The sequence below is a fragment of the Pseudochaenichthys georgianus genome, chromosome 9 (genome assembly GCF_902827115.2).
Source record: "Pseudochaenichthys georgianus chromosome 9, fPseGeo1.2, whole genome shotgun sequence".
NCBI lineage: Eukaryota > Metazoa > Chordata > Actinopteri > Perciformes > Channichthyidae > Pseudochaenichthys > Pseudochaenichthys georgianus.
In genome coordinates, this window is record NC_047511.1 from 40,389,551 (window position 1) to 40,409,272 (window position 19,722).

General features: G+C 43.4%; 1 protein-coding gene across 7 annotated transcripts in view; it reads left to right on the forward strand.

Annotated features, from left to right (window-relative positions):
- trpm3 (transient receptor potential cation channel, subfamily M, member 3) overlaps positions 1-19,722 on the forward strand; it is a 193,826-nt gene that overhangs the window by 98,370 nt on the left and 75,734 nt on the right. For all 7 annotated transcript variants that reach the window (XM_071204426.1, XM_071204427.1, XM_034091089.2 and 4 more), the window contains exons 2-6: positions 3,887-3,966; positions 7,909-8,107; positions 9,617-9,830; positions 12,617-12,741; positions 13,735-13,906. In XM_071204426.1, coding sequence (XP_071060527.1) covers positions 3,887-3,966; positions 7,909-8,107; positions 9,617-9,830; positions 12,617-12,741; positions 13,735-13,906 — 790 coding nt within the window. The remainder of the gene's footprint in view (positions 1-3,886; positions 3,967-7,908; positions 8,108-9,616; positions 9,831-12,616; positions 12,742-13,734; positions 13,907-19,722) is intronic.

The following is a 19,722-nucleotide window of genomic DNA, read 5'->3' on the forward strand; positions in this document are numbered from 1 at the left end:
GACCCCGAGTGGTCCAGTCCCCAGTGCACTGAGAGGGCTCATGCTGAAGGTAGGACCATGCCTCTAACGCGACATGCAGCCATGCGTTTGAAGGGGAAGCCACGACAGTGCAGACCGTCAGATAACACAGGTGAGTCGTGGACATTAGAATAGCTTCTCTGTTGCTCTGATAAACATTTTATACCAAAGCGGATTTCTTAAAATACTTTTTATCGGGAAAGGTATGCCTTCTTCTTCTCAACATCTCTTGTTTGTGAATCAATTTGACTTTTGAGTAAATATAACATCTAAATGTCCCTTCTGCTGTTACCAACAGTTTCTTTATTCAGAGTGTTGATACATGTTAGATGTTTATTTTCTTAGATATCAAACTCAGGTCTTTATGTTTGAAAGAAAAGAAACGGCACGACTTCTTCGAACACAAGAACATCTCACTGATAATTATGATCCCCAATTGTGAAGTTGTCTCTCTTGAGCTCTGAACTTCACCGTATTTCACCCTGGAGCTGTATTTAATGTCACACTGTATCTGTTATTACATTCCACCCACAATGGTCTCATTATGGATCATCCTGGTTTCCCATAAGAGGGCCTGCTAAACATTTGATGAATAGCATTTGAGTCTTGATATCGTTACATTAAAGTGAACCAAAAGAAGGGATAAAGGAAGCAGTGATGTCTATTTTACTTTTATCTATGTCCCGTAAAACCAAAAGCAATTTAAGAGATGGGTGGATACAGACTTAATGGCGCACAATAGAAAAATAAAACAGTTTAGCCTTGATGACTTTTTGGAATAGATGTACTGCACTACAAGTGTGTGTGTGTGTGTGTGTGTGTGTGTGTGTGTGTGTGTGTGTGTGTGTGTGTGTGTGTGTGTGTGTGTGTGTGTGTGTGTGTGTGTGTGTGTGTGTGTGTGTGTGTGTGTGTGTGTGTGTGTGTGTGTGTGTGTGTGTGTGTGTGTGTGTGTGTGTGTGTGTGTGTGTGTGTGTGTGTGTGTGTGTGTGTGTGTGTGTGTGTGTGTGTGTGTGTGTGTGTATCTTCATAGCATGTCAATAGTATTGAAAACTAATATTGAATTATAAAACGGGATTTTTTTTGTGAAAGTGCGCCAGGCTACTACATGCCCACCTATCCATATATAAAGATGAGTCATTGAAGTTTGTTAAGAGGAAAAGATAGGATAGGAAAAGGCTGAGAGCAAAGGGATTAGGCTGTTGATTGGATATGGTTCCCAATTCAGCTCCCTGCCAGTGCCAATAAGAAAGAGGAGACACAATAGTACAGGCTGCTCACTCGCTGCACAGTCACTCCCACCTCACTGGCTGTGTGTGTGTGTGTGTGTGTGTGTGTGTGTGTGTGTGTGTGTGTGTGTGTGTGTGTGTGTGTGTGTGTGTGTGTGTGTGTGTGTGTGTGTGTGTGTGTGTGTGTGTGTGTGTGTGTGTGTGTGTGTGTGTGTGTGTGTGTGTGTGTCCAGGTGATACATCTTAATTACACAATGGAGTGCAGGCCATGTGCCATCTCATCATAGCATGTCAAATCTCATAAGCAGCGCCAGAGTGCATGAGAGGGAGCGCGAGTGAGAAAATGTGCACGGCGTAGATACAGAAAAGAAGGAAAAGGCCGAATTGAAACGGACGGGGGGGGGAAAGATGGGGGTGCAAACAGAATTAAATCTTTGACTGGGTTCCTCTGAGGTGAAACTGCTGTGGTCCCTTTTTTAAGGGTTCACTTAGAGAACATAAAGGGCTTTTTGAGGTGTGTGATTACTACTTAAACCCTGCCAATACGGATCAAATTGAAAATAAAAACTGCTGTTGCAACCGTTGAGTGGATCTAGTTTTGTCCCAGGATGAGCCGGCGGATGAATACACAGTTCTAGCATGTCAGGGAAAGAATGGGGCTGGGGGCGTTGTTGTGGCCCGCTGAGTCATCGTGGCCAGGGCGAGCTCTAATAGCCCCCCCAGCCCCCGAGAGTAATGGTTAATCGTGGAAAGACTGGTGTTAGGGTAAGTGTGCCTGTGTGTAGGCCCAGCCTGTTCGTGGTGGGGTTTGGCGTGCCGTGGTGTGACAGGCCAGTCAGGCGGATGGGGCGTGTGTTGTTGTAGCCGTGGCGATGGGGAAAGCCCTGAACAAGCAGCTCTCAGCTCTCCTGGCTGGGAGAAGAGCCGGGGCAGCTCTCCCAGAATTACAAAAAAGAAGCTCCGTCCTTTTGTTTTCACGGCTGTTGTGTTCCCTCTGCTGTGGGTTTGGGAGTCTGTGTGTGTGTCCTCCTCGTTGGCTGTTCTATTCTGCTCTGGTGTTGTGCTCCGTCGCCACAAAACCTGCCGCAGACATAGTCCACTTCCTGGTGCTGGGGTCTACACAGGAAGTGGAACTTTTGAACCATAAAGCGCCGAGCAAAAAGTCGAAAATTCTCCGGATCACAGAAACAGAAAATGTACATCATGCGATACACATGAGAGAACCTGGATGTTATTTCCACAATCACCATAGAATTACACATCCACCTCAGAATTGATGACAGAGATGCCGGGACATTCGGGACAATCTAATTGATGTTTTATCCTAAAGCTCGTTATAGCTCTAAGAAGGGTCTACACACATTAAACGGCCTCTTATGGTGCTTTAATCCTTGTCCATTTGTTACAACCGCATATTAACACCTTACAGATGTGTAATATGTCTAAATCCTGTGCTGCATGTGCCTTTCAGAATACATTAGTGGCTCTAAGTGTCTTTCTCCCAGTGTGTCGCTGGATAATTGGCAGTCTCTCTGTCACTCAGACGCTCGGCAGCTGTTGACTACAGAGTGTCACAAACACCCCTGCTGCATTACACCGAGGAAGTCTTTCTATATTACTGTATATATAGGAACCAAAAGGTCCCCACATACACACACACTTCCTCATTTAAAGCACACACACACACACACACACACACACACACACACACACACACACACACACACACACACACATGGCTGCACATGAGAGTATCTAAGGACTAGCGCTCTGACATAGTTTACTGCCTCACTGCGTCTCACATCCGCTTTCTCTTTCCCAGCTCCTCGTCTCATCCGGTTCTGGCTGGAGTCGCTGAATGGCATAACATATTTCTGTCAGAGTGTCTTCAGTGTTTGAATTATGCGTGAGGGGATGTGCCTCAACTGAGTGTGTGTGTGTGTGTGTGTATGCCTTTTCAAAAGTCTTTATGTGCTTAAACTAGGCTTGGAAGTGTATTTGCAGATGTGTCCTACATTTGTACTCACCGCCACGTTCAGCTGGAACTCCGTCCATATCATTCAGGAACATTCTCAAGTACATTTCAAAAGGTTGCGAACAAATTATTTAAGGACTATAAAGTACATTTGAGCTGTGCCTGTGGCTATGTATGCATATATTATTATGTGCACTTATTTGTATTTACTTTTGTTTGGCCTTAGGACGGCGATAATTGGATGACCATTTTAGTTTTCATTTCATACAGCACTGTCACTTGCATTAAATTATGAGCTGTTTTAATGTATGTATGTTTCGTGTGTGTGAGGACCCCAGGAAGAATAGCCAATGCTCATGCTAATGGGGATAAAGACATAAGACCACTCTTGAAAAACGGGTTTGATGGTTAGCATTTTCTCTAAACTTGTATTGTTACTTGCAGAGAAATAGTCAGTGAGATTCTGTCACATTTAACACAACCATCGGAAGCCTTCCTGTTTCTGAAAGGACACGAACACACTTTGTTTTACAGGTGAACCCGTCAGTCAAACAGCAGGATGCTCATGAGTTCTCCAGTCTGTCTGCTGTCTGTCTTTCTGGCTCGCATCACAGCTCCATCCCTTTTGACAACCGCTGACCGAGTTCTTCTGTCTTCCTCTCTGCAGGCACAGAAATCGTGGATAGAAAGAGTGTTCAGCAAGAGAGAATGTGTTCATATCATAGTGAGCGCCAAAGACCCCCATAGGTGAGTAAGCATGTGTGTTAAGGAAATGAGAAATGTTTACATGTACATTATTACAGCTTTTAAAATTGGTGTTGAATTGTTGAAGAAGCAAAGGAAAGAGACAGGGTGTTTCTCAATGTCGAGTAAAGCTGCTCCAGAGCCACTATTTCAAGCATATACTACGTCATCGAGTGCCGCCGAAGGACTGTTCCAATGTCCAGCATACTTGGAATTCTACCGAGCCCTGGCGTACTTCGTAGCGAGACATTTTTAGGCTGCACATGTGTACACTCCACGGTCTTAAAATCCCCACAATGCTTTGCGCACGGACCAATTTCCCAAAATCTGTGGCGGAAAATGTAAGACGGGCCCTCTCATATGACGCACACCTGCACACTTGCTCGCCTGTTCCACTCTTTGTTTTCCGAATGCCAGGAAGTTATTTTTGCCTCGCTTCTGAAGCAAGTGACTCGGAAGACATGTGCTACCAAGCAAGCATAAAACACCCAAAGACCATTTGTTCTCTGAAAACGTCTTTATATTTAAGATTCAGTTTATTTCCTAGTGCTATAAAAGCTGCAATACCTTCCAGGGTAACGTTACTATTTTTCAAACTGGATCTAGTGTTCCCATGTGCATGACTTAAAGTCACAGAAAGGGAGAAGTATTTTTTAAATTGGTCCAGAAGTAAGCGAGAGCGACAACAGGCTGAAATGTAATCCTTTGGGCACATTTTCACCGTTAATGTACATCCACTAAAATAGCTGTTTTTGTCACAGACAGGCTCAGATTGTAATGCAGGGCTCTACAAATCCTTATCGGAAGACCCGATGGAGAAATACAGTGTTCTTTCTTATTATTGTACATTTGTGATTGTACAAACCGTGCTCAAGGAGAAGTCTCACTCCAGTGTTTCCCACAGAATTTTGATCCCCCCCCCCCCCACCGGCAAGAAAAGCCAAAGGCCCCTTAACCTATTCGGCCACCCCCCCCCCCCGCTCTGTGTTGCGTTGTTAATGAGTGAGACACACCGGAGTTGAGGATCTGTGGGGTTTATTCTCCCAGAAATATAATAAGTGATTTCTGTTTTTATAATATTATATAATTTTCAACAGTAATATGAACAATTAACATATATTTATAGCGTTTTTGAAAGCTACTTATGCCTTAATAGTATTATATATAATATTCAACAGTAATATTAACAATAAACATATTTATATTCATATATATAAACATCAATATTTGCTACATCCGTGCTGCAGAGCGAAATATTCACTAGCTCTCACTTGCTCCAAAAGCTGAGCAGATACTCAGTTTCACAATCAGGAGCGGCAGCTCGATTCTGATTGGCTTGAAGGGTCGTGTGAAAAAAAAATGTAACTTTAAAAAAAAGAATTCCCCTTTCCCTCAAACTCTGCGTGACCCCCCTGGTGCCCTCCGGCGGCCCCCCGGGGGGTCGGGGCCCCCACTTTGAAAAACACTGCATTATTCTCCCAACAATAGAATTCACAATTTAGGCATTTAGCAGACGCCTTATTCCGATCATCAGCCCACCTCACTATCCATTAGGGCACCAACATTAAAATGTAAAAGAAAATTTTATATTTAATTGTGCCGGCCCGCCACAAATAAATCAACGTATGGGAAACACTGACTATAAATCTCATACTCATCGTTAGAATCAGCTATTCATAATCTTTTAGATAAAACTATGCAACCCATTCTTAACTCCAACTCTTTCCAGCACTGCTCTCAGCAACTCTTTCAGCAATGACTCACGCCAGACTTGTCCTTGAGCCAGACTTGATTTAAAACATGAGAGAATACAGTCCAGTTTGAAAAATCGCCAAGTTACCCTTCAACGAGTGAGTTACGTAATGGGATACCCCACCTTTTTACGCATTTCAATAGCCCTGTTTCACCGCTGACCTTTAAAACCAAGCCTCCGAGTGATATCACGCTGGCCTCTATTTGCATCAAAGTTACATGCTCCATACTAATGAGCTGAACATAGTGACATTATACATTTTACAGCCTCAAAAGTGAAACTCAGGGCCAGGCCAGTTCATGCAAGGCAAAAATATTCACCATCATTTAAAAAGGTTAATAATTTAAGATTGGGCTCACAGGTGCGCACCACTTCAGGATATTAAAGTGTGACTGTGAAATAGTAAGGGCCTCTATAATAAAAGTACTATAATATGATTGAAATGAGCCCTTCAACAAAATGATATGTAGTTTTGAGAGGGACGTTTTTACACTCATTATCTCAACAACCCTCTTCTCCCGCTCTGTTAAGGCCCCGGCCACACGAGGACGAAAACGGTCGTTTGCGTTACTGTTTAGTGTCATATAGACCGTTCGGCCACACGAGGACGACCGAATACGGCACTAAACGACTGAGGAAACGATAACGGGTCCCAAGGTGGATAGAACGGCATACGCAACGCTCTGGAGGATCCAACGGCTCCGTGTGTACGCCCTGATCATTTTCTGATAATGATGAGGCAATAGCCCCGCCTCTCCCCACCTCTGCTGCTCACCCCCGCGTCAAAGTAAACTGCACCCTGAATTCAGATTATTTATCTTTCTCTCGATATGGACCTAAACGCGAGTGAAGTCTAATCTGACAGGACGGAGACACCTCTCAAACTCCCTAAACTAGTTATAAATATGTTTATGTTTACTGTCGGCCGGGTCACTTATTACTGGACCAGCTGCTGCATGAGACAGACACTGACGCTGTCCGAAGAGAGGGAGGAAAAAGAGAGGCTCCGTGTATTTTATCATTATATTATATAGAGTCGTTATTCATTTGTTTTAAAGCTCAATAAATAACAAAGAAGACCTTTGACCGGCACTTTATGATTTTGTCCGGAAGATTTAAACTTTAATACACGTTGACTGGCGAAAAACTCTGCCCGGTTCCCTCGGCCCCCACCGCGGAGAATAAACAGAAGAGCAACCATGACAACCATGCTTCTTCGCTGCTTTTGTGGAGGAAGTTACAGCGCCACGTACAGGCTCGGCACATGTACTGCAGCTTCTCCAGCGGTTGGAGCTAAACGGAGCGGTCTCGTGTGGGCAGACACTATCCGGTGAATATTGCGTGTAGACGGAAGCTTTTTTGCGATTGCGTTAATCCAATGGGTTTAGCCGTTTTCGTCCTCGTGTGGCCGGGGCCTAAGTCGCTGTCACAGTGATGTTATAAAAAAGTAAGAGAAGCAACTTCCTGCACTACAGGGCTTTATACACACACGAAACACAGGAAATGGCTGTGCTTGTTATGTAAACAGAATTAGCATTACTGGAGGAAAGTGGGTAGAAGCCAGGAGGCAGAAGTAGGGGAAAGAGATGTTCCTCAAGATCAAATCAACTTGTCTCTTTTCACTCAAAAACATTTGTGTTGATGCGTGAGGCAAAAGGAGGCAAAGTACCTTCGGTAAGAGATGATGGAAACATGAAGTGATAATCAAAGCTTCCTGACTTCCTTTTCCTCCCAGGGCTCCCACTCCATCCTGCTGGGTTAAAACAGCGAATATGAAAGCTGCATTCAGCACATCTGAATGAGCATGCACTTGTGTAGGAATACTACAATCCAGCTGTCATGCTGCTATCTCTGTAGTTGCTGAGTGTGAGAGGAGGAGGAGGAGGAGGAGAGTATAAGGGAGCAGACAACACAAAGAGATGGAGCCAATAAAAGATTGCAGGGCCCTTCAGATCCTTCGCCTCCTCGCCTCCCAATCAGCAGATGAAAGTCAGATGACAAGCTGTCACGTCAGCCGTGCCCACTTCTCACCGCTCGGCACACGACTATGGCAGCTCTCACAGTTTCTCCCCCATCTCAGCCACACGATGTTTTATTTCCATTGGATGCTACACTCCTCCTGGGGCTCTACCTGTAAGTGGCTGTGTAATATACTAATCTTACATTGACTTTTACTGTCCCCTCTCACCCAGGTGCTGTTGTGGTCGTCTGATAGGTCAGCACGTGGGCCTGCCCCCGGGCATCTCTAGTCACAATGATAAGGCCGAGCGTTTGGGCAAGAATGACAGCCTGTCAGAGAAATGGTCCATCAGCAAGCACACACAGATCAGCCCCACTGACGCCTTCGGCACCATCGAGTTCCAGGGAGGAGGACACTCCAACAAAGCCATGGTGACAACGAATCTACTGTGTTGCACTTTGTCAAAGCTTGCTTCTCGAGGTAGTCTCAAGGCAAACCGGAACAGAACGATAGGTCCTAAAATACACATCCAAACAACCCAGGCGTTACAGTACACTGGCTGCGATACCTTGTGTCACTAAGTGTGGTTTTGGATCAGATTTAAAAGTGAGATGGATCAGCTGTTATGGATATCAAAACAATAGTTCTTCTTGCTGTAAGCAACAAAGTCAATTCGAAAGTGCATACTATAGAAATGTGTATTGTAGATGTACTGTATGTTCCTCCGCCGCAGTACATGTATGTAGTTTAACAGCAAGCGAATATTTGAGATGGTTGACTGACTGAAATGATGTAAGCTCTTGATCTGGATGGTACAGTTAAACAGCTGTGTGAAAGTGTGTCAAATGCTAATGCTAAATGCTAACATGTAAAGAGGACTCATCCGGGTCGGTGTGCCCCTTCTCAAATCCAGCTCCTTTTCCAATGAACCTAGTGGCTAGATAATCAAAGTTAAAAGCAGCATACATATACAACCAACGTCATCCTGCCATGACGGTGTGAAATCAATCAAATGAGTGTAATTATTACCTCATTACATATAGTTATACATTTAGATAACCTAAGTGTCGAGAGACTGCAGCCATTAAATTAGGCCTGATTAATCGATCCCTGGTACTGACACACGACGTCACTCACACCATCACTATCTTCGACAGGCTGACAGATCGCATCACACATGTGTTAGCATTCAGGGAGTTCACTTGGTTAAGGCTGAATGATGTCTGATTTATTCCCAGTGTTAAATAATTCATCCGGCCTCTTGTCAGGTTGAGAGTCTGAAAGATAAACAGATGCTCGGCGCTAACGCTTCTTCAATCATAGCATCTGTTCAATACTGCTGAAAATGTAACGCCGTACACTCGCACAGGTCTGCATCACTGAGCCATGCGATGTTTATCCATCTCATCATTTCTCCTTACAGATGTGTTTCATGTTGATTGGTTTGACTAAATGTAGTGTGTGTGAATTTGCATTTGAGGTTATATGCCAGGGGTGTTCAAACTACGGCCCGGGGGCCAAATGCGGCCCGCGGACCATTTTGAATCGGCCCTCAGCAAATTCAAAAAGTACTAAAGTATAATGATCTTCTAATCTAAGTTGAAAGCCCAATAACACATTTACATAACAACTTGAAATAAACCCTTCATATTTCCTCGTATTATGAGCACGCTTCTGTTTTAAGGAATGAGCTGCTAACAAAGTAAATGAAACCCCATGGAGAGCTGTTTCTTACAGCATCAAGAATAATTCACCTTCATTGGATTGATTTTTCCAACTTATAACTGAACTTAAGAGGCAATAAACCCCACCTCCAGGGAGTGGCCCAGCCCTTCGTATATGTTTCTGTACGTGGCCCTCGGTGAAAAAAGTTTAGACACCCCTGTTACATGCTGATGCCACTGTACCGCACGTCACTGACGCCGCCTCTCTGTGTCCAGTACGTGCGAGTGTCTTACGACACTAAGCCTGACCTGCTGCTCCACCTGATGACCAAGGAGTGGCAGCTGGATCTGCCCAAGCTGCTCATCTCAGTCCACGGGGGCCTGCAAAACTTTGAACTCCAGCCCAAACTCAAACAGGTCTTTGGCAAAGGGCTCATCAAGGCTGCCATGACGACAGGAGCCTGGATCTTCACCGGCGGGGTCAACACAGGTAAAGTACACCACATGTAGGCAGCTTGGTTTGAAAACGAGTGTAGAACTATCAAAGATCCTGAAATACTGAAATTGTATGCGAGGTTTGATGAATATTTGTTATATTTTTGGGATATTTTGGGCAAGAGATTAGCTTTATTTTCGATGCAGATTTGAAAGGGGGAGGTCATTGCCTATTACTTTCACGTTTCGGAGTTCAACCTGCAGTGGAGACCACATATGGCCCACCAGCTCTAACCACTCGCCCATTCAAAGATTTGGCAGGGCTTTTTTATCTTTATAGATAATGGTACAGGAATGAGTCCTAAAACCCAAGTTAGCATTTAACCACTACGAGTCACCTTGTCTCAAAGTCAACTGTTTTTAGAACATGTTTTTGGTTATAGGCATGGAATAATGTCTGTGGCTAACACAAGCTTTGGAGATTTTATTCCATGACAGTAAATGCCCCACCCGCAAATGTGTCGAGCTTCTATGTGTCATAAAAACGTGTAAGTATCATAAAGGTGTGTGTGCCACACAGCGTATATCCTGCAATATCCAATAAGCTTTTTGTCGAGGGACTCCTTGTGATGTGATGGAAACACTGCACCATTTATTAGTATAGCTAAAGACAGTTGGCAAAGAGGAAGGATGACACGCAGCAAAGGGCCGCAGTAAAGACTCAGCCTTTGCACACGGCTCTACCATGACCGCTCTCGGGGTGCCCCATATTTGCTTTAATCTTGGTGCAAATATTTCTGTGCAGTTTAGGACGTTCCATCAGCAATACGCGGCCGGCGCCCCCTTTACACACAATGAATGGCCATGCACTTGTGCTAGGAGTATGGTGAGGGTGTTCACATGTTCTCAATATGTTATTATCTATTTAATAACTATGCATCAAACCCTTAAGGGCTGTTAAGATGTTAAACCACTGGATCATTATAGCACTCTACTATACTTACAGACACTCAGAGTCAGACCAGCAAGTGAAGAGTGGTTCTCCGGGATATTCTCTGGGAGACTGCTTATTCTTTATCACCCTTAGTCAGTCAAAAAGATGCCATTTAGACAAAATAATGATTTGTATTCACACACATTTTGGTTATGATTATCTCTTTACTTATTTGAAAGAGATACCTCGGTAGTGTCTATCATGGACATATGCTTTTCAATGAGTTGTATCTCACTGTAGGAAATACGGGGTGTTTCTCTGGTAGAGTTTCTAAGAAATATGGTCGGATTAAGACTTTGATGACTAAGTGGATTTCTTTTCAGAGATACTGAGCAGCAGGATGAATTTGGCCTGGAGCAGGATTTGCAAGGAGCTCTGTGAATCGGATACTGAGCAGAGGAGGGGTGGGAAGTGCTAAAGCTGTCCAGAGAGAAACGGGGTTAAGTCTGACACAAGAAACACGACGACTGGGTTTTGTGTTTCTGAACATGAATATACAAAAAGGACAGCTGACAGAAAGACAGCACATGGGCTATGCGTTAACATGGAGTTATAACGCATAGTAGTTAATTCAGCCATGTTTATAATCTTAGTAAGCTACGGATAGTGACTTGAATCCTCTAAATTGGTGAGATTGAATGATTTGCCGCACTTATTACCATGCATTAACAATGCTATCGATAATGCTCATGCAGTGGTGATCGACGCTTTGTTTGCTCACTATTGTTCTTGTGAAATACACTGAACAAAAATATGAACGCAACACTTTTGTTTTTGCTCCCATTTTTCGTGAGATGAACTCAAAGATCTAAAACATTTTCTATAAACACAAAATAACCATTTATCTCAAATATTGTTCACAAATCTGAAACAATGTGTGATGGTGAGCACTTCTCCTTTGCCGAGATAATCCATCCCACCTCACAGGTGTGGCATATCAAGATGCTGATTAGACAGCATGATTATTGCACAGGTGTGCCTTAGGCTGGCCATAATAAAAGGCCACTCTGAAACGTGCAGTTTTGCTTTATTGGGGGGTCTGGGGGGGTCCGAAAACCAGTCAGTATCTGGTGTGAGGGGTAGGGGTAGGGTTAAGGTAATGTTGTGAATCGTGTGGCCCATAGTGGTGGTGGGGTTATGGTATGGCAGGCGTACGTAATGGCCGACGAACACAGGCCAATATTTGAGAGAAATGGTTATTTTGTGTTTATAGAAAATGTTTTAGATCTTTGAGTTCATCTCATGAAAAATGGGAGCAAAAACAAAAGTGTTGCGTTTATATTTTTGTTCAGTGTAGAAGCATTTTCTTTTTAACCCGTAATACATTTTGCAGGATTTAAATAAGAACAAAGATGGGATGAAACATGTTTTAGGAGAGATAAGAACAGTTGGAAAGAAATCGTGCGTGGTTGGATGATGGAGAGGGCTTACACTGGAAAAGAATAAAACATTTGAAGAGACAATGGGTGCAAATGCAAGAACAACAAAGAGAGAGAAAAAACAATCGAAAGTATTGAATATGGATTCTGTGTGTGTGTGTGTGTGTGTGTGTGTGTGTGTGTGTGTGTGTGTGTGTGTGTGTGTGTGTGTGTGTGTGTGTGTGTGGTGTGTGTGTGTGTGTGTGTGTGTGTGTGTGTGTGTGTGTGTGTGTGTGTGTGTGTGTGTGTGTGTGTGTGTGTGTGTGTGTGTGTGTGTGTGTGTATATGCACATTCGCTGCCTTAACCCTGCACCTCATAGAAGTTGTGTATCATTCCTGCGTATTGATTGTCACAAAACTCATTTTGCTTTGTGTTTCTTTGTCCTTCTCTTGGAACTATTTTGCAAACACACCCTCGTACCAAACCAGGAGTGATCCGCCATGTGGGTGATGCGTTGAAAGACCACGCCTCCAAGTCAAGAGGGAAGATCTGCACCATTGGCATCGCGCCTTGGGGCATTGTAGAAAACCAAGAGGATCTTGTTGGCAAAGATGTAAGTCCCTGGGAACAATATGGTGCCGCTTTGGAGTGGGCGCTCGCATGCTTCTGCCCTCATTTGCATATGTAAAAACCGTTGCATGCAATCCATAGTTTCTAAAGCCTGTAAATAGCAATTTGCAGTTTATTTCCATAAATACTGAGTTAGCTAATCCAATCCGTGACGAGCACTCCTCTGAGTGATTCGGACAGTTGGCGGAACCACATGAGACTGTGGAGCGGATGCTGACTCAGTCAAATATCTGGAATCAGTGTTATCTTATGGTTCAAATGTTATGTGCAGCTCCATCCTACAGAACAAGTCGAGCAGATTAATGTTGGTATCTGACATGAGATAATTAATTAACCAGTGGAGTTATTTGTCCATGCTTGATTTGTCTCAACTGTACGCCTAGTGGCCAGTTACGTAAACCTCAGATTGTCATGCGCTTATCCGCGAGACCAAATCAAATCTTCTGGGAAACTGTCATTCATGTTCAATAAAGATTCTTCCAGTTTTAAATGTCATTTAACTTTTATAGCGGTACAATAAACATGCAGTAGCAGTAAAACAAGTGAGTGAGTAGAAAGATTGTATTTGTAATTTCTAATGTGTGTAATTTTGTGGACCAAATAAACATCTTTCGTTACTCTGACAGGTACTGCACCTACCTTTGAGGAATCACAACAGGTTTTAAAATCGGTGCAGGAATATTCTGACTTATAGTCCTGCTTATGACCCAATTGATGAATACTACATATCCCATGATGCAACCAGTGCTGTCGCTTAAACTCTGTGCCCCAATTTGTAACATAGAATTGGCATTACAAAAAGTTTAGTGGCAATCCAAGTATGTTTGTCTCCCAAGAAAAAGCATGTTTGCCAAATCAAATGTTAACTATTGTGTCACATTAAGAAAACTTCCCTTTGTTATCTTTTTTTTTCTACATCCCATTTCATCCACGGGCTTCTCAGATGTTTGTGTACTTGTGATCCTCTCGTGGACAGGTGGTGCGTCCATACCAGACCATGTCCAACCCCATGAGCAAGCTGACGGTTCTGAACAGTCTCCACTCCCACTTCATCCTGGCCGACAACGGCACCACGGCAAAGTACGGTGCTGAGGTCAAACTGCGACGCCAGCTAGAGAAACACATCTCCCTGCAGAAGATCAACACGCGTGAGTGGAAGTTACTGATCTCCTTACCCTAAATCAGAAGAGGTGTGACACGGGGAGTGATACGGAAACAGTTACCGACCACACCACTGAGGGTTGATTGGGATCAAACTCAATTCTATTGCTTCAACCGGGCTAAAATGCTCGTTACCTGCTTTATACGGGACACATGCTGCCAGACAGCGTATTTTTAGCGCGCTGCGATCCAACTCGATGAGCCTTTGAAACTGTGCCTCCCTTCAGGAGGGGTTTATTTTTTCTTTCAAAGCTTCCTGACAGTTAAGATGAACTCTTTCCTCAAATAAACCCGCTTGATAAGCCTTGTCTGCCTGTTAAGGAGTGCAGAACAAAGCTGCAAACCCAGATAACAAGCACACGGTGGCCAGCACAACATCGCTGTACATGTGCGTGCATATCAATTCTAGTGCAGAAAATAATACATTGTGTTGTTCCTATGCAAACAATGTGAAAGGTGCATCAGATGTCAGTATCTTTTGCTTTATTTTAGACTGGATTAATGTAGTACGTGTTCATTTTTTGTGTATTTTTCTACACTGACAAACACATAAATAACTCAACACAATATTTCATACATCTCTATATAAGCTCAAAGGTACATTTAGCTCCTAAGAGGGCAGCCGGACTATATTTGAATTCTTGTTTTTTGTGAGACGCAGGTGTTAATAACCAACGTGTGCATGCGCCTGCACGTGCACATAATTTGCCTTTTGATGGATTGTTCATCCGTTGCTGAGCCCTTGTCACATTGCATTTCTCCGTTTTCAATTTCCACACAATACCTTCGCCACAAACCAAATGGATTTGCATGAATACAAAATGCAGTTCTCTGTCTTTTTCTCCCTCATTCTCTTATTCTCACTCTCACACACGGCCGCGAACAAAGACAAGCACACACGAACCTCACGGATACCCTTTAAATACAACTCTCAATAGCCTCGGAACGCATTGTGCAGAACGTGTCAGGGCCGGATATACACCTGAGTCGGAGGAATTCTGTTAGCACCCATGATGTATTTGTTATAACCTCATTTTGCTGTCGGCATAAAGCTGTTTTGAAATAATTTCCACAGGGTTATGGTGACATGAATACACACATCAATGCTTATTTAAAAGCACAGGGTCTAAGTAGATAGATGTAACCACATGAATACATGGTCACAGTGTCAAGAGCAGTATCGTGGCCTACATGTTATCAACACCTTGTTCATTGACATCCACCGTGCACCAATGTTCCCTTTATACGGTGTGTATAATGAAATGGAGCTTTTTTCTCTCTAACTACTTCCATATGACGACTGTAAGAAATGTCCCTACCGTTGACACAAATGTACTTTCTTCTTGGTTATCATCCAGTCATGTGACCTATGGACTTCCCTTTGTCATCCTATGCCTGGACTCATACAAAAGGGGCTGGGAAGGCAAAGGGACGGCCAGTCGTCACACAAGCGTCTGACCGTCGTGATGATGAGAATATTCACTGCCATGCCTCATGTATCCACCGTCTGATTGGCTTCAACACATATCTGGATAATACGGCCGAGGAACTACGTATATGCAATGTGATAGGTGACCGTGTGTGAGGTGTATATCCTGCTTACCATTCATAACACAGAGCCAAACACGACACAAAGGATAGGAAGGATACATCCTTTGTTGCCTTTCTCGAAGGTGTCTTCCATTTTCTTCTTTGAGAGTTTCTCCGTGTACAACGCGAGGGTCTGAGGACAGAGATTGTCATACGCCGTACACACTGTAAAACCTCCCGAGACTAACGTGTAATTTGTGATATTTGGCGATGAAAAAGAGAACTCTGACACTAGCCTTACCTAAGCAGTGTCTGAAGTAACTACTGTAGATTCTATTTTATGACCATCCTCTGAGGTTGCCAACAGTTTCCACTTGAGGTGATGTGATGTATCAGCAACAACGGATGCATAGCCCTAATTAAAAATGTTGAAATCATATTTCTTGTTAGGGATTTTAGAATATTGTAAGCGGTGAATTTACAACATTATCCTAAGGCTAATTTAATTTAATATAACCCCTCTGGTTATAACCAACTGGTGAGTTTAGCCAAGGCAAAACATTGACAGTGTTTAACATAGAAAAACAATTGTAACCGTCTGTGTATCGAATCCCACTAAGCATGGAAAAAAACTGGTGATCCATTTGCTTAAAGGTGGGGTAGGTAAGTTTGAGAAACCGGCTCGAGATCGCTAGAATTTGAAAATACACAACCGGAGAAAATCTGCCACTTCCTCACAGAGCCCCTCCTCCAACACACACGAACGCGCACATGACCAATGAGGGCACGAGATAAGTTTGTGCCCCGATGGAAGGCTGACAGGAAGGTAGGCCATCCAATCTCCAAAAAAGTACAACCAATCCGTTTAGCCGGGGCCGTAATACTGTAAAAAGTACAAGTTGTACTTTTTACAGTATTACGGCCCCGGCTAAACGGATTGGTTGTACTTTTTACAGTACCACGGCTTCTACAGATGACATTTTCTTATGGATTTTTTGTCAAAGCACTTAAGATATTCATTGCTATCGGGATGTTAAGAGCATTCCATGGAATATAACAAAAAGTGTATCTCGAGCCGGTTTCTGAAACTTACCTACCCCACCTTTAATTCGATTAATTATTATTCATACAGACACATATGCACACATTTCTTATCGTGTAAATGTTGCTACGGTATCTATTGCACAGTATGTGATATGTATCTCTATAATGTGCTTTACCTTGCTATCCCTGTGTATCCTTCACTTCCTCATTCACCTCTGAACGGTTGGCACACAAGGACCAATCCTTGATTTGATTACCTGTCCCACGGTCAACCGAGGAACGCATCTATTTTCCTCACAGCATGCCCCCCCGTAGGATCCAAGTGTAGCCCGAGGTCCTGTCAAAGAAGGCAGAATAAATAAGATATTTGACTTTGAATTCTCCCAACACGTAGGGTTTGCCTACAACACGTCACCACCATATCTTTTTTCTCTTCACCGTCACACACACTTCAGGCAAGATGAAAGAAGTGTGCAGGATAGATATGCGTAATCTCCCCCTGTGGTGTTTTTGTGATGTTTGGGAAATCCTGTAGCTAATCCTACTGGGCCACCATGCGAGGTTGGAAATGCTGTAGCAATCAAATTGGCTCCACAATATTATAACACAGTTTATATATATGACAAATGTGAGTGTGTTTTTTTCTACGCTCTGGATATAGCTTTGATATTGCCAACAATGCTTTAACAAATCTTCTAGGTCGTGATGAAACCTCGCAACATTTCCATTTCCTGTTGCCAAAATACATTTGTGTTCATTTGGCATATTGCTCACTTCCATTGCAAGTTAGGGCAGCACTAATGGCACCTGTCAGGACTCATCGTTGGAGCACAGTTGGGCACTTCCTGAACCGCTAACACCTCCCGTGGTGACAAGACACGTGTAGTCCCTCTGCATGCTTCCTCCCGTGTCTACTGTATATTTGATGATGTGGAAGGTGTCGGTCTCATGTGGTTTCGTGCCCTCTTCAAGTGTATCTGACGGACAGCTCTGGCTCAGGGTAAACAAAGTAAATGGCTTAAGACAGGACACTGGGGTTGGGAGGCTGTAAATATGGTGGATGGACCGGAGCCAAGGCAGTCACACGGTAGAGTAAATGCTCAGTGGCTGTGCCCTGTTCGACAGCACTTGCACGGCTCGATCGTTCATCCAGGCGTTGTCTAACTTGATAGAACATGGCAACAGATGCAGATGCAAATGAGCCTGCAAAACTGTGACAAGGATTCAGCCTAGGCAAAACAGGTTGCTTCATAAACAAAGGGACTGAGCTTAAAGGGGACCTCTCATGCTAAATTCAGTTTTTTATGTCTTTTATACATAAATGTGTCCCCGGTGTGTCAGAAAATAAAACCCTCTCTCTTTTCCTTCATACCCAAATCTCTAAAGACGGGGGTACAACGGAGCTGATTTGCGTCCGATATGACGTAATATCGGACATGCAGACCCACGGCACTATCAGAAACAATGCCCGACGGTTTTGAACGTAATATGGTCTTTGTTTACATTAGCAAGCATCGCTTACACTCAGAGCTGGAGAGAGTATGTGTAAATGAGCAGGAAATAAAAAAAGGTACTCACCTTGCGAGAGAGAAAGCATTTGAGCTCCATACTGTTTCAGAAATAATCCTTGAAGTGGTTTGGAACATCATATGGCCTTTAATCACGGCAGCATTTACCTGTATCTCGTAGAATTGTGAGCAGGCTCCTCTTCCTTTTTCAAGCTAAGGACCCCGTACCATGGATGTATAATAAGAACTGGATATGGCGTTGGAGGCGGGGTCTCGTTCTTTCCTATGAGAGCTGCTCATTGGCGCAGGAGGACAAAATTGCCCAACTTTTGAGAGAGCGAAACGTCACAGATTACCCATCATGCCTGGCTGCCAGAGCAGAGGAACCCGTATGTGCGCTCACAGAGCATGCGTCCCTTAAGCCCCGCCCCCCGAGCTCCCGCTCTCGGCTCACTAGAATTAATTAAAATAAATCTAGATTCTGCTTTTAGTGCATTTTACAACTTTAAGGACCTAATGATTCTAATAAGGGCTATACAATAGTTCATACTGGGTAGTTTATTTACTTAAAAATATATATCCTTTGATTTACAGACGTCTCTTTCTCCATGTTAGTCAATGGGAAAAAGTATTTCTGGGCCCAGTGACGTCACGGACTGATACGGAAATTGGAGTACCGCCGTTTGGACACAACTAATCTTTTTCTCAGAGTCCGGAGCACTTCCTGGGGGCTTGCCCCGGACCTGCAGTTCTCTAACAGGGCTGAAATAGAGGGATATGAGGGATGTCTAATCAAATCAAATCAAGTTTTATTTATATAGCACATTTAAAAGCGATGTTTGGTCGAGCCAAAGTGCTGTACATGTAATAAAAACACATTACTACAATCACAATAAAAGACAATACAAGTCTAAAATGCATGATCTGTTTGGTATTTCGAGCAAAACACATCATAGAAATGTTTTTTATATATTTGTATATATCTGAGACCCATAATATATGCCTAGAAATAGCATACTAGGAGACCTTTAAAACGTGTGATCACCATATTGATTCAGCATGTATGGCGTTTGAGGGAACACACTCAGGGACCTCTTCACTGCTAACTTCTACTTACCGACTCCTGAAGCTAACAGACATTGTCAAACTGCGAGATGAAGAGAATCAATTAAATGATTGGCACCTTTCAGCCCAGATCACTCAGCCTCTGCACAGAACGTTTGACATGTCTCTGTGTCGCTATAATGCCTTTTTAATCACACGCCTGCCTCAGAGAGATGGTAAGTAGAAGAGGGAGAAAGGAGAGGGAGAAAAGGAGGACAGAGAAAAGGGATTGAGGGAAGAGAATTATATAAAGCACCAAGAAAGTGTGAGGCAGCTGTGGAGGATGCAGGCAGTCAGACGAGACATTACCTGGAGGTGTTTGCACTGAAAAAACATGATGAAGCCGTGAAAAGGCAACACGAGGAAAGACAGACATGCAATACGCTCCATGCATACATGTTTGTCTCTCAAAAGGAAACTGCATCTCATTTAAATTCTCTTAAATTAGATGTCAAAAAAAGAATATAAGTTATTAATTTATTTATATCCTCGTCCATTTGACCTGATTACTTGGCTTATTAAATTGTATCTGCGTTTAGATGGGGGCCATTTTAACGCTGTCCACTGCGTACCCTTCACTGACCCTCTTCCCGCAGCGCTTTCATTAATCACAGCAT